The sequence below is a fragment of the Barbus barbus genome (assembly GCF_936440315.1).
Source record: "Barbus barbus genome assembly, chromosome: 13".
Classification (NCBI taxonomy): Eukaryota; Metazoa; Chordata; class Actinopteri; order Cypriniformes; family Cyprinidae; genus Barbus; species Barbus barbus.
This window is the reverse complement of record NC_136741.1, coordinates 21355893-21378951: the sequence shown is the minus strand read 5'-3', so window position 1 is coordinate 21378951 and position 23059 is coordinate 21355893. Positions and strand designations below refer to the sequence as shown.

Below are 23059 nucleotides of genomic sequence, written 5' to 3'. Positions count from 1 at the left end.
TCCTCTGACCTCTAGCATCAACAAAGCATTTTCGCCCTCAGGACTGCCGCATACTGGATGTTTTTCCCTTTTCACACCATTCTTTGTAAACCCTAGAAATGGTTGTGCGTGAAAATCCCAGTAACTGAGCAGATTATGAAATACTCAGACCGTCCCGTCTGGCACCAACAACCATGCCACGCTCAAAATAGCTTAAATCACCTTTCTTTCCCATTCTGACATTCAGTTTGGAGTTCAGGAGATTGTCATGACCAGGACCACACCCCTAAATGCATTGAAGCAACTGCCATGTGATTGGTTGATTAGATAATTGCATTAATGAGAAATTGAACAGCTGTTCCTAATAATCCTTTAGGTGAGTGTATGTTCACGTTCATTCACACTTTATCTTAAGGTACAATTCTCACTATTAACAAACCATTAACTATGGCATTTGCCTCAATAAACTCCTACTTTGCTGCTTAGTAATAACAAAGACTATAGGACTTTGGTAATAGTTAGTAAGGTAGTTGTTAATTCGGTAGGATTAAGGATGAAGAACATAGTCAAGTCAAGTCAAGTCACCTTTATTTATATAGCGCTTTTTACAATGCAAATTGTGTCAAAGCACTGCACAATATCAAAAAAGGAAAATAATGTGTCAATAAGTTTAAATAGTGTCTTGCAATCAGGTCGACGATATCGCTGGAAATGAAGCGTCCCCAACTAAGCAAGCCAGAGGCGACAGCGGCAAGTAACCAAAACTCCATCGGTGACAGAATGGAGAAAAAACCTTGGGAGAAACCAGGCTCAGTCGGGGGGGCCAATTCTCCTCTGGCCAAACAAACCAGCAGTTCAGTTTCAAACTGCAGCAAGTCAGATTGAATGGGCTCAGCTGGTTCCAGTGGTCTTTTCCGATGGCTGTCTAAGTGGCGGGGTCCTCAATGGGGATCTGTCTCTGACGTTCATCCAGGTGTCTGGCCTCTGCCTACGATCAGGGACACATACGTCATCTCCCGGCGCTGATCTCAGGTGTTCGGTCATCTCAGATCATGTAATGGTTAGATCCAGACTGAAGTTCTGTAATTCCTAGTTACAGAAACGGAGAGACAAGCAGAGACATGATTAGCGTAGCTGCTGTTCCATCTAAGCAAAAATAAATTGTTCAACCCAAGCTAAAGAATATTAATAATGTACGTCTGATCAGATATAACTGCAGTACAAGATTATAAGATGCATTATGTGAATGCTTGGCTAAAGAGATGTGTCTTTAATCTAGATTTAAACAGAGAGAGTGCATCTGAACCCCGAATGTTATCAGGAAGGCTATTCCAGAGTTTGGGAGCCAAATGTGAAAAAGCTCTACCTCCTTTAGTGGACTTTGCTATCCTAGGTACTACCAAAAGTCCAGAGTTTTGCGACCATAGAGAGCGGGTTGGATTATAGCGTGGTAGAAGACAAGTTAGGTACGCAGGTGCTAAACCATTTAGGGCCTTATAGGCAAGTAATAATAATTTGTGAATGATACGGAACTTAATAGGTAGCCAGTGCAGAGACTGTAAAATTGGAGTAATATGATCATATTTTCTTGACCTGGTAAGGACTCTAGCCGCTGCATTTTGGACTATCTGTAGCTTGTTTATTGGAGATGCAGGACAACCACCTAGCAGTGCATTACAATAGTCCAGTCTAGAGGTCATGAATGCATGAACTAGCTTTTCTGCAGAAACAGGTAGCATGCTTCTAAGCTTAGCAATGTTCCTGAGATGGAAGAATGCTGTTTTTGTAACATGGGAAATATGATTTTCAAAGGACAAGTTGCTGTCTAAAATAACACCCAGATTTTTGACTTTAGAGGACGTAACAGTGCATCCGTCTAGTTGCAAATTATAATCCACGAGATTATGTGTACTGTTTTTTGGTCCAATAAGTAATATCTCTGTCTTATCTGAATTTAGTAGGAGGAAATTATTGGTCATCCAATCTTTTACACTTTTTACACAATCTATCTTAGATAGTTGAGAAGTTTCATCTGGTCTTGTTGAGATAGACCACATGTTCACAGCATAGCAATGAAAACTTATCCCGTGTTTTCTAATAATATTTCCAAGGGGCAACATGTAAACTGAAAATAGCAGAGGACCTAGGACAGATCCTTGTGGTACTCCATACTTTACTGGTGATAACTGAGATGACTCCCCATTTAAATGAACAAAGTGGTAGCGATCGGACAGGTAGGATCTAAACCATCTTAAAGCCTGTCCTTGAATACCAATATAGTTTTGTAATCGATCTATGAGTATATTATGGTCTATAGTGTCAAACACAGCACTAAGATCAAGTAATACTAGCAATGAGGTGCAGCCTTGATCTGAAGCAAGTAGTAAGTCATTCGTAATTTTAACAAGTGCTGTTCCTGTGCTATGGTGAGGCCTGAAACCTGATTGAAATTCTTCATAGAGATAATTTTTTTGCAAAAAGGAGCATAATTGAGTAGACACAACTTTTTCTAAAATTTTTGACATAAACGGAAGATTTGAAATGGGTCTGTAATTTGCCAGTTCATTTGAATCTAGTTGTGGTTTCTTAATAAGAGGCTTAATAACCGCCACCTTGAATGGTTTTGGGACGTGACCTAAAGATAACGATGAGTTAATAATATTGAGAAGCGGTTCTTCTGCTACAGGTAACAACTCTTTCAGTAGTTTAGTGGGTACAGGATCTAATAAACACGTTGTTGGTTTAGATGCACTGATAAGTTTATTTAGCTCTTCCTGTCTTATAGTTGTAAAGCACTGCAGTTTTTCTTTGGGTGTGATGAATGAAGCTGAAATACTAGACGCAGTAGAATCTACATTTGATATTGTATTTCTGATGTTATCTATTTTATCAGTAAAGAAATTCATAAAATCATTACTATTAAACTGTGGGGGAATATTTAGATCGGGTGGTGTCTGTTTATTTGTTAGTCTAGCCACTGTGCTAAATAAGAACCTTGGATTGTTTTGGTTATTATCTATGAGTTTGTGGATATGCTCTACCCTGGCAGCTTTTAGAGCCTGCCTATAGCTGGACATACTGTTTTTCCACGCAATTCTAAAAACTTCTAATTTAGTTTTTCTCCATTTGCGCTCAAGAATACAAGTTTCTTTCTTGAGAGAATGGGTATAACTGTTGTACCATGGCGCAGTACGTTTTTCTCTAACCTTTTTTTCTCATGGTCATGCTGAATATGTGCTTTATAAGTACTAATAAACAGCCAATATGTTAATAATAGGCATGCTAATAAGCAACTAGTTAATAATGAGAATTGGTCCATTTACTAATGTGCTACCAAAATAATATACCGTCATGACATCCATTCAGCATGTTAAAATAGTAATAAAACTAAAATCTCAAAAAGCTCAAGTACTTTCACTCTGTTTTATGCTTCTGTTTGTAAAAGTCATTAGTCGTGGTAACTAAAAGCAGTAGGCGTGGGTAACCACAGTGCGCAGACATTTGATTTATTGCCAAGAACAAGTTCCTCACAGTATGTACTTGTTGTACTAATCTTTTTGTATGTACAATATAACGATTTGAATTCTGTCTCCCCGAGGCCTTTAATTTACACTGACTTTGATACAGTACTGAAAATATTGCACAGTGATTAATATCACTGTGAAAATATAAAAAATTAAAATACAGTGCTAAAATGGTCTTTCTTCCACATTCAGCAATGCTGAATATATTTTAATTATATTTAGTTTCAATATAGTCCCTTAACAGATAATAAAGAGAATGACATGACAGTGGAATATATGACTAATACAGTAACAAATACAGTAACTGCATTTGTGCTCCAGCCTGTCTAACTACTTCAGGTTAAACAGGTATGCTTAAGTTATGAAAGTTGTTTTGAGCTCTTTCCCAAAAACATAACATTATGGATATTTATCATGATCTAACCATCTAGATGTCTCATCCAAACATCTTAAAATAATTTTGCTATATTTTTAGATACTGTTTTAGATACAGATTTTTAGACAGTATTTGAGCTGTTTACCTATGTGTTTTGAAGACAGATACATTCATATTATTTGCTTAACATGTTTTATTTTATTGTATGCAGTTGCAGGTCTTTTGTTTAGCTGATTACATGGGAAACGGAGGATATTCAATACAAAAAAGGCTTAAACCAATGGTTTTGAATGAAGTTTGCACCATCTCAAGCTGATTCATCCTCTGAAATGAAACTGTGAATCACTTCCAGTCAATCACAGTTAATAAGCATTATAAATGTTAGCAGAATTAACCAAGTATTTCCAAACCACATTACACATCAGTCTCAGGACGGGAAGCCCATTGCTCCACATCGAGCAAGATCATGTCAGGTCATGTCCTTACCTGCTAGTGAAACAGACGGGGCAAACCAGAGAGCTTCTAATTTGACAAAGAAGTTTAAGATTAAAACTGTAATTGTGTGCATCTGATAAATGTTTATCATGTTACTCCAAGGAGAAATCTCCCGTTTTTGGGGTCAAAGATGACACAGTAGTCCGGATAATGTGGGGCACATTTTTCCTCTCTACTTGACCCTCCATCCAGACTGCTGTGTGAATTATTTACACACAGGGAATGATGGCACGCTCCCCAATCACTCCTGCTATGCATTTATCAACTAAATGGTAAGAGATTGTTGGGGAATAACAGTTAAAACCCATGGACCAGGTATGATGAAAAAAGACCAGGAGTCAGATTGCGATTACTTAAAGAAATTTACTGAAGAAATAGTTTGCAGTTTCATCCGCAGAAGTCAGCTTTAACGCCGACCTGCTTTACAATACAAAAATCACCACAATTGTACCCTGACAGAGTTTGCTAATTGCACAAGTCTAATTGCTTTGCTAATTGCAAATCAATGCATAAGTCATCAAAATTCTGATTGGTTCCAAAACCTAGATAAACTTAGACAATTTCCACATATGGACGCAAGCTTGAAGCATACAGGTACATCAAAAAAAAAATTAGAATATTGTGAAAAAGTTTTTTCATTTTGAAAAAACTTATACATTTTTTCTTGTAACATTTCAAAATGTGAAACTTTCATATATTTTAGATTCATTACATGTAAAGTAAGACATTTCAAAAGTTTTTTTGTTTTAATTTTGATGATTAGACCTTACAGCTCATGAAAATCAAAAATCAGTATCTCAAAATATTAGAATATTTACATTTGATCTTCAATTAATGAGCATCTCTACAGCACCTCTCTTGTTCTTTGAAACCACAATAATGGAGAAGACTGCTGACTTGGCAATGATCCTGAAGACGAACACTGACACCCTCCACAAAGAGGGTAAGTGACAGGGGGTCATTACTGAAATGAGTGGCTGTTCACAGAGTGCTGTATCAAAGTATATTAAATGCAAAGTTGACTGGAAGGAAGAATTTGGGTAGGAAAAGGTGCACAAGCAACAGGGATGACCGCAAGCTTGAGAATACTGTGAAGCAAAGCTGATTCAAACACTTGGGAGAGCTTCACAAGGAGTGGACTGAAGCTGGAGTGCATCAAGAGTCACCACGCTCAGACGTCTTCAGGAAAAGGACTACCAAGCCACTTCTGAACCAGAGACAACGTCAGAAGTGTCTCACCTGGGCTGTGGAGAAAAAGAACTGGACTGTTGCTCAGTGGTCCAAAGTCCTCTTTTCATATAAAATTAAATTTTGCATTTCATTTGGAAATTAAGGTCCCAGAGTCTGGAGGAAGAGTGGAGAGGCACAGAATCCATGTTGCTTGAAGTCAAGTGTGACGTTTCCACAGTCAGTGATGATTTGGGCTGCCATGTCATCTGCTGGTGTTGGTCCACTGTGTTTTCTGAAGTCCACAATCAACGCAGCCATCTACCAGGAAATTTTAGAGCACTTCATGCTTCCTTCTGCTGACAAGCTTTATGGAGATGCTGATTTCATTTTCCAGCAGGACTTGGCACCTGCCCACACTGCCAAAGGTACCAAAAGCTGGTTCAATGACCATGGTGTTACTGTGCTTGATTGGCCAGCAAACTTGCCTGACCTGAACCCCTTAGAGAATCTATGGGGTATTGTCAAGAGGTAGATGAGAGACACCAGACCCAACAATGCAGATGACCTGAAGGCCGCTATCAAAGCAACCTGGGCTTCCGTTACACCTGAGCAGAGCCACAGGCTGATTGCCTCCATGCTGCGCCGCATTGATGCAGTAATTCATGCAAAAGGAGGCCCAACCAAGTATTGAGTGCATAGAAATGAACATACTTTTCAGAAGCCTGACATTTCTGTTTAAAATATCCTTTTTTTATTGATCTTATGTAATATTCTAATTTTCTGAGACACTGAATTTTGGGTTTTCATTATCTGTAAGCCATGATCATCAAAATTGAAAGAAATAAAGGCTTGAAATATTTCACTCTATGTGTAATGAATCTCTATAATATATGGGTTTCACTTTCTGAAATGAGTGACATAAAATATTGACCTTTTTCATGATATTCTAATTTTTTTAGATGTACCTGTTTCTTCTGATGAATATTTTGGTGACAAGTGATTAGAGGTCAGACGCAATACATTTCTCCAAAGACATATATCTGGTACGCTGGACATCGGCAGATGAACGCTTTGTCCTTGGGCTGTCTCTGCATCTCCCTGTACAGACAAATACTAACACACATACGCAGAGAAACACTTATCTTACTTCAAGGTTGCCTCAGCCCTAAATCTTATCGAGCATGGTAACACACACAAAGAGAGCAGCTTCTTAGAGAGTAAAAAGGCAGACTAAAGCTATAATCAACTTATTCTCTAACATGAATAAATGTAACTTTGATTAATAATTATTCAATAAATATTATAATTATTATTATTATGAAGGTCATTGTAGATCTGCCATCCACTCCTTCAAGATCTAATGTAATTATTGAATCTAAAGGGTAGCCTACAGTGTATACAACATATCAAATACATCAAGACAGAATCGGGAGAGTCAACTGAGCTGGAAATAATGCAAACACACCCATAGGATTTACCTTGTACTGAGACAAACTTGTGTTATGACGCCAAGCAGCAAAACACAGAAAGAAAGTCATGTGATTTGTATATAAAGCACACCTCAGATAAGGAGACAAGATACAGCAAACTGCTATCAAATTACTATCAATCTGCTGTCACTTCAGTTCATTGTTAGATACTTTTGGGCTGATAAACCAAAATGGCATGTCAAACTGCCTACATGGAAAGACCAAGACCTGAATTAAACTTCCTGGTGATCTTAGGAACTGTAAGGAAAGCACTTAATTAAAAATAAAAATATATAAATAAAAGTAATTTTTTATATTAACTCCTGTGCAGTTAAAAAACGTTTAAAATGGTTCAAAGGCTCATGTACTTCATAGATTATACTCAATTTAAATGACTCTTTTTAGAATTTAAAAATGTACATGACAGTTAATTATAAATTACTTGCTAAAAAATGCTACATTTTAAAATGCATCTAATTTCTTGAAATACTCGATGAATACATGTCTGCAACCCTGCATGTTTCTTGTTTTTAATGACAATGCTATCTCAGATTATGTAACTATTAGGCCTACAAAGTCTAGCCTAAATATCTTTATCAAATTATATCATATCCAATTCATTTATACAACACAAAGAGTTCCACATTTCTTTTCAAAAATATTGTCATGCAGTGGACTTCTGTATATGCTGACATAGCTGATTTTGGTCACAGTTGTGTTTAGATCATTAAAAGTAAAAGCTGTAGAGGATGTCTAAAAATGCTATTACAGTAGGCTCTTAATATAGGCTACTGTATGTTCACGTTCATTCACACTTTATTTTAAGGTACAATTCTCACTATTAACAAACCAATAACTATGGCATCTGCCTCATATATCAGCATATATCTATTTACAGCCTTGGCATTCATTCATATAAGATTGGGGAGGAAGTGGGTAAATAATTAAATGATCATAGGACTCCTAGCTTATCCCTGATAGGTGGAAATGGTGCTGTTACAACTCTCCCCATGTCACTTGGTCTCCCCCTATCTTAAAGCTATTTCAACCTGACTTAACCCATAAAATTTAGTTTTGATGGTATAAATCAATTTATTTTTGTTGATTTTGGGATTAGGCTATATCTTTGACTCGAATAAAACAAGATTAGATTTTACCATTTTAGGTTAACATTTCTTCCCTAGTGAACCTAAGTTAACTTATTGCTGATTGATAGATAGATAGATAAGCAACTTGGATTTTATGGTTGGGAACGCACTAAGTGAACGGTCATGTAAACGTTGCATCATCAGAGCGCTATAATTTACACTGATCACGTGACCCAGGACGCCTCTGCACGATCACCAATCCACTTTATTTCCTTATACTACACATACAGTGATTGGCGTAGAAAGGTCTGTTCCTACAACCCTCCTCCGGCTTAATGTAAAACATTTACTGTAAGAGAGAGCTGTGTACTCTTCTGTGATCTCAGGGACCCGGCTCATCGTCAGTCATATCCGGAGCACGCATGGCTTCACAAAGGCAGAAGGACAGCTCAGGCGGCTACCAGCCGGTCTTCAAATCATTCGCTACAGATGCGATCCACGTTGGTTCAGAGCCCGAGCAGTGGAACTCTATGGCCGTAGTGCCTCCTATTTCACTGTCTACTACCTTTAAACAACACGCACCGGGGCAACATGCGGTAAGTCAGGTATTTTGTAAGGGTTTGACATTGAGAATATATTAATTGTTTCATTGATTTGAGTATGTAGTGATGCGTGTACTGATCGAGTTATTATGGAGCTCGCGATTATTTCTTTGATTAGCAATTCTCACGCCCAGTTTCCATTTACATGGATTTGACGTGAAATGAACAATAGCAGGACTTTATTATTATTATTAATTTATTTATGAATACCAACTAATACACCAAGCGTAACTACATTAAAGATTTATATGTTTTGAGTTAATCTGTAGGTAGGTGTATGTCATAACATCTCATATCCTGGTGAAAAACCATCTTAAACTGGCTTACTGGTTTTAAATGGTCTAACGTTACCAGGCTAGATTGCAGTCTGGTTTTAGATGGAACCAGGAATGTTTACACATATGAGGAATTTGTTATAGTGACAGAAGCTCCACAGTGCAATAGGACAGGACACAGATAATAAAAAATAATATACAAATATACATATAGGCAATGTGCAAAACAGCAAAAACAATATATAATATAGACAATTATGTGTGTACAGGTCTGCTATGTGCAAATTTGAAATGAAAAAATAAGTATGTGTGGTGAATAAATATTGTATAATAGAGTTGTGTGTTCCACGTTTATTGTCATGTGTTTATGAGTTGGATTGCCTGAGGGAAGAAACTGTTCCTGTGTCTGGTCGTTCTGGTTCTCAGAGCTCTGTAACAGTTCAAAGAGGGAGTGTGCTGGATGTGAGGGATCCAGTTATTTAACCTGATATTTGAGTATGTAGTGATGTGTGTACTGATCGACTTATAGAGCTCGCGATTATTTCGTTTATTAGCAATTCTCACGCGCAGTTTCCATTTAAATGGAAATATCTATACATGTCTATAAATATCTATAAATGGAGCTCTATAAAGCTCCATTTAAATGGAAAGCTCTATAATAACTCGATCAGTACACACAGGTTTATGTAGAACCTGTCGACTTTGTTGGAAGATCCCAACCACACAAGCCAGGCCTGTTTATTTAATTCAGTGATTTAACAAAATATACTTGACAATTACACAGATTGAGGTCAAGTACTTAATTATTATGCTCAATTGTCTTCTGAAAGAAGTTTAATTAGCTGTTTTTGGTTGTTTCAAGCTGGTCTTAGCTTACCAAACCCCTCTGGAACCAGTCAAAAACATAATAATGTATAGGATACCTTTTGAGAAGAGTGATTACAGAGATTACATCAGCTAAGAAGCTGCAAGTTGACTGAATATGAACAACATGAGTCATGAGAACAGCCAGGTGGTTGAAGTAAAAGCATATTGTTCATATTGTTGCATATATGTTAACTGTGCCTCTTGGTAAAGGAGTTACACCACAAACTAACAGTATGTTTTTAACTCAGAGTTTTCTGTGCATTTACATCTTGAAGTGTGTTTTTTTTTCTTTATTGCTCACTTACAGATTTGACATTTTATTTGCACAATTCAAAACACTAGTTTATGTAAAGCATTTTGACTTTCACTTTTTGCTAATGTTCTATCTGCCAGGGTTTTGAGTACAGTAGGAGTGGAAATCCCACAAGAAACTGTCTTGAGAGAGCAGTTGCTGCTTTGGATGGTGCACAATACTGTGAGTCCATCACCAACACATGTATATGATATATTATATGACATTGCCATAACCTAAAGCTCTGTCTGACTTTGCTAATAGGTCTCGCTGTTGCCTCTGGATTGGCTGCAACTTTGACCATCACACATCTTTTTAAGGCTGGAGATGGAATTTTGTGCATGAATGATGTTTATGGAGGTGAGTTACTGCTCCTAATAATAAATAAAATGATAGTTGGGCTTAAGATAAAGGCAGTGAGAAGCTGATATTCTTACTGTGACTGTAATGTTTTTTCCACTAGGAACTAACCGGTATTTCAGAAAAATAGCAGCCGAAATTGGCTTTGATGTCTCTTTTGCTGACCTCACAAAGCTAGAAGAGCTAAAAGCAGCTCTAAAACCAAATACAAAGGTACACCTGGCAGACAGCATTAGAAAATTACTGTGGGAAAGAGGGTGGAATGAGTAATTATTTTCTCGCATGATTAATTAGCTTTGAGAAGTAGCCTTAACTGAAATGGTATATTAAATGTTCTGATTTCTACAGATGGTGTGGATTGAAACACCCACAAACCCTACAATGAAGGTTGTGGACATCAAGGGCTGTGCAGATATTGTCCATAAGCTCAACAAGGACATAATTGTTGTTGTGGACAACACTTTCATGTCAGCCTACTTCCAGGTATGAACATTTACATTATTTTAGTACATAACCCAGTGCTGCTGGTTTTTTGATGTATGAATACATTCTGAGAACTCAAAGAGACGTTACCATGTCCAGAGAGCAACACCTTAATGTTTCACACTATGCTACTAATTAAAAAGTGAGTTAATATAGTTAAAAATACATTTTGTACAGTTGACTTTCAGGGCAGAAACTGATGTAAATATTTCACCATTTTTCTCATTCTTGAAACAGCGCCCCCTTGCACTTGGAGCAGACATCTGTATGTACTCTGCAACAAAGTACATGAATGGTAAAAACAAATAAAAAATTACTTCAGCCTTTTGTATAACTGAAAGTTTGTTGATCAAAATTAAAATGATCCATGTAATTCCAGGACACAGTGATGTTGTGATGGGACTGATTTCTCTCAACCGTGATGACACCTATGAACGACTGAAATTTTTGCAGAATGGTAAGGCACTACTAATTTAAACCAAACCTTTAAGACGTAAGTGTGAAAATCTGTAGACATCCTAATTTTCTGCAAACAGATCTTTTCTTTATGGCATGACTTTGTGACTCAAGATCAAAAGGGCTGTACGATAAGATGTATTTTACAAGCAGTTTACAACATGTGAATTTTTTTTTTTGCCCTTTGAAATAAGTAAGGAATAATTGACGACGGGCCGTTGAATTATTAGAAAAATAATGCACACCCGAGGTGGTGATGCGGCCGTTACACCTCGGGTGTGCATTATTTTTCTAATAATTCAACGGTCCGGAGTCAATTATTCCGCTTATACTACGGTTGTCACACCTCAAGACATCGATCAGATTATATATTTCAAGGGATTCGTCCGGTTTTTCTACTTAAATCGCTATTGTGAGTAGGATTATTTCTTCCGCATCTCATCCAACGACTCTTTTGCTAGTTCCAAAACGTCATTTTAAAGCTGGCAATGGAGGCTTGAGCCGTTGATAGCAGACTAATGCAGTTAATAATGAAGTTATTAGAAAGAGAGCGAGAGAGACAGAGACACAGAGAAAGAGAAACACAGAGAGAGAGAGAGAGAGAGAGAGAGCTTGTATGAATTAGGCTACCTCTGTGTGTCCCTCAACAGTGTTCTGAAGCACCGTCTCTAAACTGTAAGTCTGCTTTAAGATGCAGCCCTGTTATTACCTCGCTAGTGAGAAATGTCACGTGTAGCCTTTAAGTTGCACACTAGGCTAACTGATAAAATCGTCAGGGCAGCGCTGACAACGATGCGAAGTGATATGGAACTGTAATGCGGTCAAGAAAGCTGCCTGGAACTACGTTCGCCGTGCGTTTCCCTGAAAATAATTGCACACCTCAGAACGTTCGTCAGCCAATCAGATTCAAGCATTCAACGGCCCCGTAGTATAAAGGCATATTATTGGACAGTACATAGATGCAAACTCCTCACCTTTTAGTGACATTTCACCTTTTTGAGATCATAATAGTTAACCTATGAGTTTTGCTTAGATCCAATGAGAAAGTGTTTTTATGAGGGGGGAGGGGGTCTTGCAAGGGGGGTCTTACAAGGGTAAATAAAGAACTGGTTATTTCAATAAGTTTTGTATAGTATTTTATGTCTAAAAATGGTAATATTGTATGTATTTGATATATTATATGTATTATAATATATGATATGTATATTGGTGTTTGGTGATGAGTTTTTGGCTCAAGGTCTGCATATAAAGTCACACCAGAGGTGTTCAGCTGGGATTAGGACTTGGCTTTCTGCAGACCAGTCAAGTTCTTCCACACTGACTGAATCAATCATGTCTTTTTGAACCGTGCCTTATACACAGAGACACTGTCATGTTAGAATAGAAAAGGGTCCTGTCCAAACTGTTGCTATAAAATTAGAAGCACACAATTCCCTAGAATATCATTATATGCTTTAACATTAAGATTTGTATTCATAGAAATTACTAAAGTAGTCAAACCTGTTCATTAGAAGGGGGTGCCCCAATAATTTTGGCGATATAGTGTGTATATACACACATACACACACACAGGCCCAGTGCATATTTGCAATATATGAATATTTATTTGCATAGATGCTTCTTTAAATATTTAATTATTGTCAGGTTTTAATGCTGATGTGAACTATAATCTTAATAAACCATAATGTACAGAAAAAAACGTCCATTTATGATGTGCTAAACCTGATTGGAGCTGTATAATAAGCTTTGATTTCTATCTTTTTTAAATCAGATAATCACGAGGCCAAAGAATCGTAGGCCACTGAGCTTATCACTGAAGAGTGTTAAAGGTTCAACTCAATGTTGTAATGTACATAAATATGCTGAAGATGTGTTTTCATTTGCCATAAGAGAGGCACCAGGTGCAATGTTCAGATATATCTCTGTGAAGAAGGAATTCTAGCAAGAACGAAGGTCTTTTATCTACTCTATGGGGGGTCTTTTGTAAGGGAAAAGAAAAATGTACTTCATTTACTTGAAAAGAAAGTTACTTGTCTTGAGGTGAAAGTAATATCCTATATTAATATCTGCTGGCAATATTTCCCTTTTGTTATTACATGTAGTCTTGTTGAAAAAAAAAAATCCTTTCATTCCCTCTTGATTTTGAAGAACATAGCTCAGAAATAGTTTCAGGAAAACTTTTTTTCTTTGCATATTATTGCTGTATCCTTTATTTTAATGTGATTTTTAAATGGTCTAATCACTGTACGTATAATCTGAGCAAGTTATAATTTTATCAACTTCATCCCATACCTCCCACCTGTCACACTGCTTCAGTCTTGATGTGATGATTAAACCTTGTGCTTTCTGTTAGATTCTTATCGCAATTGCAGTTACATCACATTGCAGGTTTATCCCTGACTGTAACATTAAAAATGTTAAACTCCATTGAGGAAGTAGAACTTTTAAGGTTTGTTTTAATATCTCTTCCTCCCTGTTTACTTTAGCTCTTGGGGCTGTGCCGTCTCCATTTGACTGTTATATGTGCAATCGGGGTCTGAAGACACTCCACGTGAGAATGAAGCAGCACTTTAAGAACGCAATGTTTGCAGCACAGTTTCTGGAGTCTGACCCAAGAGTGGACAGAGTCATCTTCCCAGGTGTCTGTGATATTATTGTAACTTCATATAGAAGTGTATGTTGGGTGATTTTGATATGGAGGTAATTGCTCAAATAATCCATCTGAATATAAAAATGGTAAATGCTTGAATGAGTCCAATAGATTGTTTTTAATGATGTAAAAAAAAAAAAAAAAGGAAAAACTTTTGAATAGTAGTGTAGGTGCTTCATTTGTATAATATCACACCTATGGGCAACCTTCAATTATGTTGTTCAAAATGAACTGATATTCCAGGCGAACTTGACTAACTCTTGATCATCTCTTTTCCTTCAGGTCTTCCATCCCACCCTCAGCATGAGCTAACGAAGAGACAGTGCACAGGCTGTCCTGGGATGATCACTTTCTACATCAAAGGAAAACTGGAGCACGCCTCAACTTTCCTCAGCAGTCTGAAGGTGCTTTGATGCTTCATATTGTTTGAAAATCTTTTACATCTTACATTCTTAAAGAAACCATATTGTATTTTACGTTTCAGTTGTTTGCACTTGCTGAAAGTCTTGGTGGTTATGAGAGTCTAGCAGAGCACCCGTAAGTATATCCAAATCCATTGAATGTTCTGAGGGAAAATCTGATTTAAATCCAGAGCATACAGAAAATAAACATTAAAGCTGCAGTCCATAAGTTTTGCCTCTTTGTCGCCATCTCTGTTTGAAAATCTTGAATTGCAGCTGGGTGCGGAATTATCTTGCTTGCATGGTCTGTACTCCGGCGCGGCATCAGCGTGGATGAATCTAATATTTTGAAGTGAATGTGTAGCTGTCAGTCACCACACCGGTGTGGATGTTTACTGTACGTCGCAATCACAGATTCTAGCCTATGTCTTGGAATATATGACCCAAATAAGAATTTTCTTATAATAAGTCTAAACAAGTCTGCCAGGTTTGTTCTGCCCAACTGAGGAAAAAAGCATTACAATAAATCGCGCTACCAATGGTGATTTTAATCTAAAGATCGGTTAGCTCATATCACATCAAACCGTGCAAATTATTATTATTGTTATACTTTATTCTCAAATTATTAATGTTAACAACATCAGCATTGCGTGACTATGAGTATAGTGTGTATTAACATGTACATTTCAATTTCTGTACAGTCTAATCTAATTTTCATGCCATTCAAATTTCATATTAAGACATTCTTTTAACCCAAAAAGCAAACTATGCTCTTTTCGAACTGGTTTTCTTTAAAATACAAATCTTGTGTAATCTCAGGCTATCTGTAATCAGAAGCACATTTAAAACTGGAATATAATTTAATTCCATTCACACGTGTTTCATAAACACAATCCTTTCTGGATTACAATCTGCCATCAAAATGATACATTTAATTATTCTAGCTGCTGTGAGAAAAAGATATAAACAATCCGCCACCTGCAGGATCCTCACATGCGATAGCCTACTAGCCGGGACAACTTCTTCATGTTTACAGACATGATGTAATGATGCAGTGCCATGCTCGAATTTCCCACGAAAACCTACCCGTACCACTCAAATGAGAAAATATTATTATAAGCTTACCATTGTGAATCAGGCTAAAGTAAGGCGATAGTTTTGAACACTGGCTGGTTATGTACTTGCTCAAATATTGATTTCGGATCATTTTAACCAAAAAAAAGTTAAGGACTGCAGCTTTAAGTGTATTACCTTTTTTCATTTAAGCCCTAAAAGTCTGAGAGGCTTATTTTGGATTTCCACTAGAGGGCGTGAGAGCTTTAATGCTACAAAAGAAATTGCAGAAACCCTTTTGTTGTCTGAACAGTTTGCCTCATCGAAGATTATTCAGCAGGAAATAATGGATCATTTATAATGATAGTAATCAGCTTTCAGTAATGAAGTTAAGGTATTAATGGTTCACAAGTAATTCACTAACATGTGTTACCAGGATTTATCCTTGAAAATCAAATCAAAATCAATCAAAACACTTTTTTGAGGGAACATTTCATCCACCTCCATTTCCAATAATGTTGCATCTTTTGTTTTTCAGAGCGATTATGACTCATGCTTCAGTGTCTGAGGATGAGAGGAAAGAGCTGGGCATCAGTGATACGCTCATTCGTTTGTCTGTGGGCCTGGAGGATGAAGAAGATATTATTGCAGACCTAGACCAAGCCCTCGCTGCTGCAGTAAGTATTTCAGTACTGAACATCTGAAACTAACTAAATAAGTAAGCACATGCACAAGCACACACACACACACACACACACACACATTAATTTTTAAGTGAAATTTTCACTTTTATTCAGCAGGGAATATCTTTATCTTTGCTCAAAGTGATGGTAAAGATATTCATAATATTACAAAGGTTTTTATTTCAAATAAATGCGGTTTTATTTTAACTTTCTATTCATTAAAGAATCATAACAAATATATCACAATTTTCATAGTGTATCGACCCCAAATTTTTTCAAACAAACACTTGGGGTCTCACTAGTCCTAAATAGATCTGCAGATGGCCAGTGCATTATGTGTATATGACAGCAGCGATGTTATCTCCACGCTAAAGATATTATACATAATCGTGCGCATTTCTATTTGTAGAGCCTCATTTTCAGACCAAATGTGCTTTCATGCATTTAATGGTGCATCCTCATTCCCTGAAATATGTTTTTTTTTTTTAAGCTTGTGTCAACACAGAGATAATTTCGGCCCATAAAGTTCAGCTAGCCATCACTGAGAGCGTAGGCCATTTCCCCTCTCTCTAAAGTGCACTGCAAAATAAGGTTCCAGGAAATAAAGACAAATCAGCTTAGGTCAGAGTCTGAGAATTATTCCCATAGAAACGAATTTGTGAGGAGCAAGCTAGGGGTTTGTGGGCTGTGTGGACTCTCGGGAAGCCTGCTCGCTCTATTGGACGGAGTCTTTGAGCGTGATATCACAGCAGTGCAGACGTGTGAGCAGATGCTTATTAGAAAGTAAAGGCGCAGCAGTATAGTTTGATAAGATTTGTACATCGCTACACCATTCATCCTGTTATTGTGAGGGTCTAGTAGTTATCACGTCTCTGAGGTGAGAGCCCTTTCCCTCTGTCAGCAATACAATGCCAGCCCTACAGTTTCATATGTGATCACTTTAGATGTGCTTTACTGCTCATCTGAAGAGAATGGGAATTAAATCATGATTTGTATCCAGTTGCTATCCAATACCCCTCTGAGATCATTACACAAAGAGCTTTTGTGATTTGCAGTGTGTTTTAATTTGATGACATGCGTTCTGAGGGGGTGAATTCCATTAGGTCCTGGCACACAGTTTTCCTCTGAGAGTTATAGCTCTTCAGTCTCCTCCATTCTTTCTGAAAACTGTAGGTTAATTATCTGCACTTTTGTGAGGTTAAGAGCTGTCATTTAAAAAAAAAAAAAAAGGCAGAATATGCTCATTTTAACAGCATTTATTGAACCACTCTCTGCGGTGAGCCTCAAATTTCTGCCTTTGTGGCTCGGTGCTGTTTCAACCAGTTGAAAGAGACTATGGGGCGCTAGCTAGTGAACCGAGGACAAAACTTACGGTGGTGTGTATATATATATATTAATATATATGTGTGTGTATGTATGTGTATATACACTCACCTAAAGGATTATTAGGAACAGCTGTTCAATTTCTCATTAATGCAATTATCTAATCAACCAATCACATGGCAGTTGCTTCAATGCATTTAGGGGTGTGGTCCTGGTCAAGACAATCTCCTGAACTCCAAACTGAATGTCAGAATGGGAAAGAAAGGTGATTTAAGCAATTTTGAACGTGGCATGGTTGTTGGTGCCAGACGGGCCGGTCTGAGTATTTCACAATCTGCTCAGTTACTGGGATTTTCACGCACAACCATTTCTAGGGTTTACAAAAGAATGGTGTGAAAAGGGAAAAACATCCAGTATGCGGCAGTCCTGTGGGCGAAAATGCCTTGTTGATGCTAGAGGTCAGAGGAGAATGGGCCGACTGATTCAAGCTGATAGAAGAGCAACTTTGACTGAAATAACCACTCGTTACAACCGAGGTATGCAGCAAAGTATTTGTGAAGCCACAACACGCACAACCTTGAGGCGGATGGGCTACAACAGCAGAAGACCCCATCGGGTACCACTCATCTCCACTACAAATAGGAAAAAGAGGCTACAATTTGCACGAGCTCACCAAAATTGGACGGTTGAAGACTGGAAAAATGTTGCCTGGTCTGATGAGTCTCAATTTCTGTTGAGACATTCAGATGGTAGAGTCAGAATTTGGCGTAAACAGAATGAGAACATGGATCCATCATGCCTTGTTACCACTGTGCAGGCTGGTGGTGGTGGTGTAATGGTGTGGGGAATGTTTTCTTGGCACACTTTAGGCCCCTTAGTGCCAATTGGGCATCGTTTAAATGCCACGGCCTACCTGAGCATTGTTTCTGACCATGTCCATCCCTTTATGACCACCATGTACCCATCTTCTGATGGCTACTTCCAGCAGGATAATGCACCATGTCACAAAGATCGAATCATTTCAAATTGGTTTCTTGAACATGACAATGAGTTCACTGTACTAAAATGGCCCCCACAGTCACCAGATCTCAACCCAATAGAGCATCTTTGGGATGTGGTGGAACGGGAGCTTCGTGCCCTGGATGTGCATCCCACAAATCTCCATCAACTGCAAGATGCTATCCTATCAATATGGGCCAACATTTCTAAAGAATGCTTTCAGCACCTTGTTGAATCAATGCCACGTAGAATTAAGGCAGTTCTGAAGGCGAAAGGGGGTCAAACACAGTATTATATGGTGTTCCTAATAATCCTTTAGGCGAGTGTGTGTGTATATATATATATATATATATATATATATATATATATATATGTTATTTCTAACTTTTGCTGTAGTGTGTAGGTAGGAAATATCAGTTTACATTTCCAAACATTCATTTTGCCATTAATTGTAATAATTCAGTGAGATATTTGTTTGCACAAGGAGTCTGACAACAGCCAGTGCTGCACACAGAGATCTGATCTGATCTGATCATCATCCCCTCTGTCTGGAATGACATGAAGAAACCGAATAAACTGAGACAGACTAAATCCAGAAGAACTGTTCAGATCAGATATCTGTGTGGAGCACTGGCTGTTGTCAGACTCCTTGTGCATCTCACTAGATTATTACAATTAATCTCACTGGATTATTACAGTTAATGGCAAAATGTAAACTGATATTTCCTACTGACACACTACACTAAACGATAGAAATAACTGACTTAAAACCATTTGTACTTGGTGAAAATACTAGTGTTCTAATTATTTTAGCCACCACTGTATATATAAAACTTACACACACTCTTTTTCATTTTTAAACAAATTCTTTTATTCAGCAAGGATGCATTAAATTGATTAAAATTATATAAATTATTTTTTTACGTTGTTGTTTTTTTTAACTTTCTGTTTCAAAGAATCCTGAAAAAAAAGGTATCATGGTTTCCCCAAAAATATTAAGCTGCATGGCTGTTTTCAAAATGGATAATAATTAGAAATGTTTCTTGAGCACCAAATCAGAATGATTTCTGAAGGATCATGTGACACTAAAGACTGGAGTGGCTGTTGAAAATTTGCTATCACAGGAATACATTACATTAAACATTAAATTAGAAAACAATTATTTAAATTTTTTTTTTTTTTTTTTTAATTGAATGAAATTTCACTCTTATTAATTTAATGTTCTTTTGATAAAATAAATGCAGACTTGGTGAGACGACTTTTGAATACATGCATAAAAAAAAAAATTACAGACCCCAAATCTTTAAACAGTAGTCTATGTAAAGTGTTTTTTTTCATATTTATATTGTATACCTATACAAAACTTATTCAAGCAAATATTAATTTGCCATGTTAAAACAAAGACATTTTTTTCTGTTAAATATTTTATTAATCTAATGTTGTACAACTGGGTTCTTTTTTTTTTTCTTTTTTTTTTTACAGCATCCAAAAAAGTAAGAGGCTGATCAAGCTCAATCAAGAACAGTGGTACCACATCTGGACAAGACAAGGACACTCTTCTGTGGCACATTTATAATTTACTTAGTATATGACAGTTATGCTAGAAAAGCTTGAATTACATTTGTCAGGGAACAAATATCCTCAAGAAACTCATTTGCCATCTTTTCATTCAAAGTACAGGAGAATTACTGCTTTTGTGTTACTTTTTGTAATTCTAGTTTGATAAGGTAGTTGGGTTCTAAACAGGTTCCACTATTTAAACTTTTAATACAGGAAAAAGCCAGGACTGCAAGGGAAATCCGAAATCATGCAAAATAATTTTTGTATCTTTTTTATAAAGACTGTGATTCAATTTAATTCAGCAAGAAGTATAAGCAGCACAAAAGTCACAGTTTACACAATCAGTCTTGATTTTCTGCATCAAAGAAGATGCATAATCACCTCATAATGTTTCAAATCACTCTTCATTGATCAGTTTGTATTTTAAATACTAGGTGTTGGTTGGAGGCTTGAGCATTTTAAACTTTAAAGGGATCACATCTGATCTTTGCCTGTGGTACCAGACCCATTAAAAAGCCATTTGTGATCTCTCCCTGTTTTGTCTTCTTCCTGAATGTCTTTGATGGTGGTACACCATAAGCAATCACTTTGAAGTCAACAAGCACCACACCTGTAATTGGAAGATGAATAATAAAAAACATATCTAATGAGCCGATCTAACACCACCACCAATAATGCTACAAGGGAAACTTGAACTGAGAAGTAATTATTTCTCCAAAAATCAGGCTTGAATTTATTTCTATGATGGGCATGACATGATAATTCTCTAGTCCTGATGAGGCAAATTTTTTAGCTTTTAATTTCCTGAGCATTGTAAGGGTTTTAGGATATGCTGCAAGAAACTTAATAAAGAAGAAAATGTTATGTAAAAAGTGTTTAATCAGGATGTCAAATATTTCTCAATTCTTGACAGGCCATTTTGCCTTTTCATATGCAGTTTTACTGATAAATGGCCTTTCAGTGGGAGTCAATTAAAGCTCGCCAAGGTAAAAAACTGTCAGAAAGCATATCAATGCCGCCTTGTTATTTCAATGGCTATTTTCCATCATCTTCCCACAAGGCATATATTCTGTGTCCAATGAAAAGCACCTCATTTATGTTATTTGCTGACTCAGGGATGTCCATTTAGCAAACTGTACACACAGGAAGTACAACACCATTAGCCCAGGTATGCAGTGACAAAGGTTTTGCTCAGACCCATTAACTCTACATGTTACTGTCAGGAGTCACTGACATTTTCATTTAAGCCAGATATAATTCATGCAAAATGTCAGGGTGTAAAGTTCATTCTCTAATGTTTATAAGTATGTACCGTGTCAAACCCTTGTTTGATGTTCATACAGTTTGGGGGGAGATTGCCCTTGTATGAATGGGAACATGAGAAAAGCAGAGGTTGCACCTCTTACGTGACCCAATGTTCTTTTCCTTCATCAAAACACATGTTTGATCTTGCCAGGCTCCTTTCATGCTGTGTTTTCCAATTTTCACATATCTAAAAGAGAAGATATGGCTTGATTTGCACTCACAAGCCTGTTGCAAAGATTGGTTGTTAACAACGTCACAATCTTAGCATGATTTTTCTGTCCATATAAAATGATGTTCAGAAAGATGGTTTATGTCTAAATATTTTAGTCCGTAATTGTTTGCATCGAATCATAATACTTCTGACAATATATCTATTTAATTTCCAATATGTGAATATATGTAATTTGAAAACTATTACTAGTACGTGACCAGTGCAAATGTTAGTAAGGATTATAAAAATTGCATTTTGTCTTTATTGTTGACTTGAACAGATTTTACACAAATTAACCTTTTCAAAAGTTTACATACACTTGAGTGTTAATACTCAACATAAAAATCTGCCTCCATCCAATCACCAACTAGTCTCTGCCTCAGAATTTTTTTTTTTTCTATAATCTGTTTCACTCAGTTGTGTTACAATTTTAAAGAAAAGCACTCTTGCTTCTTCCTTTATTGCAACTTTATGAAAAGCTTTAAAAGCCTGGTAAAAACTTACCTTTGAGAAATTGATAAAATAAAGGATTTAATTATGAGTCATGATACAACAGGACAGACAAACCCATTTCATGCCCGGAGTTTTATTATGCGTTCATACCTTCTTTGATTTACAAAGTTTCTTTTCATTTAAATGGATAATAATCTCTTTCCATTAATAGGTCCAGGTACAAAATAATGATAAGTGACTTTGGCTGGTATTATGCGTCATATTGGAAATGTTATGTGTGTAATTACTGGATGATGACATTTTGTTCCTCACAGTGTCTTTGTGAAGATGTTCCAGTTCATATGCAGCTCTGGCCCTGTAGGGTCATTCAGATAGATCGAGTGGAAAATTACTTCGTTAAACTTTGAGCCATCCATTTGGTTTAAGAAAGCAGTAGGATTTAGATATTAGACATTTTCAAAAGTCTAACTGGTCAATGATTTTAATTATGGTCATGCAATAAGGTATGATTTGTGAATATTTTTTCTTGTTGTTGCGGGTTTAGTCCCATTATTTATTTAAACACAAGTGTATGAGTAATTTTTCTCTTTCTCTTAACCTTCTCTTCATGATCCATTTACGGTGCACAGATAAACACAATGTTATGAATAAGCCTTGTTCATTCTAATCACTTAATAAAGATGGCATCTTGGACTTCGCACAAAGCCACTGGTAATGTAAAAGAAACCATCCAAACTAGGGCCTTTGAGTACATTTTTGGGAAAAGGTTACTAAAGATCAGCTCATTTTGTCCTCGTCAATATCAACGCTAATCTTTCCCCCTTTTTTAATAACTTCAAGTGCTCCAGTCATAGTGTTCAAGTGCATGTCTGCCAAATTATGCTAAACTATATTTCCAATAGACAAAAACCGAAAACAAAAACAGCTCAGAGCTTCACAATGAATAAGATCCTGTTGTGTGCATGGAAGCTCTTATCATAAGTTC

General features: G+C 36.8%; 1 protein-coding gene across 1 annotated transcript; it reads left to right on the top strand.

Annotated features, from left to right (window-relative positions):
- The first annotated feature begins 7708 nt into the window (after nt 1–7708).
- Nucleotides 7709–22773, top strand: LOC306878794 (cystathionine gamma-lyase-like). The gene is made up of 12 exons (XM_079431326.1): nt 7709–8697; nt 10239–10320; nt 10402–10497; nt 10601–10710; nt 10846–10980; nt 11218–11275; nt 11360–11437; nt 13923–14075; nt 14369–14490; nt 14571–14623; nt 16079–16217; nt 20028–22773. Exons 1-12 carry the CDS (start codon nt 8524–8526, stop codon nt 20040–20042), a joined length of 1215 nt encoding a protein of 404 aa, XP_079287452.1. The 5' UTR covers nt 7709–8523; the 3' UTR covers nt 20043–22773.
- The last annotated feature ends 286 nt before the right edge of the window (nt 22774–23059 follow it).

Coding starts and splice junctions, on each gene's coding strand:
- LOC306878794 (XM_079431326.1), top strand. CDS start 8,524: ATGGCTTCACAAAGGCAGAAGGACAGCTCAGGCGGCTACCAGCCGGTC. Junction 8,698..10,238: donor ACGCACCGGGGCAACATGCG/GTAAGTCAGGTA, acceptor TCTATCTGCCAG/GGTTTTGAGTACAGTAGGAG. Junction 10,321..10,401: donor TTTGGATGGTGCACAATACT/GTGAGTCCATCA, acceptor CTTTGCTAATAG/GTCTCGCTGTTGCCTCTGGA.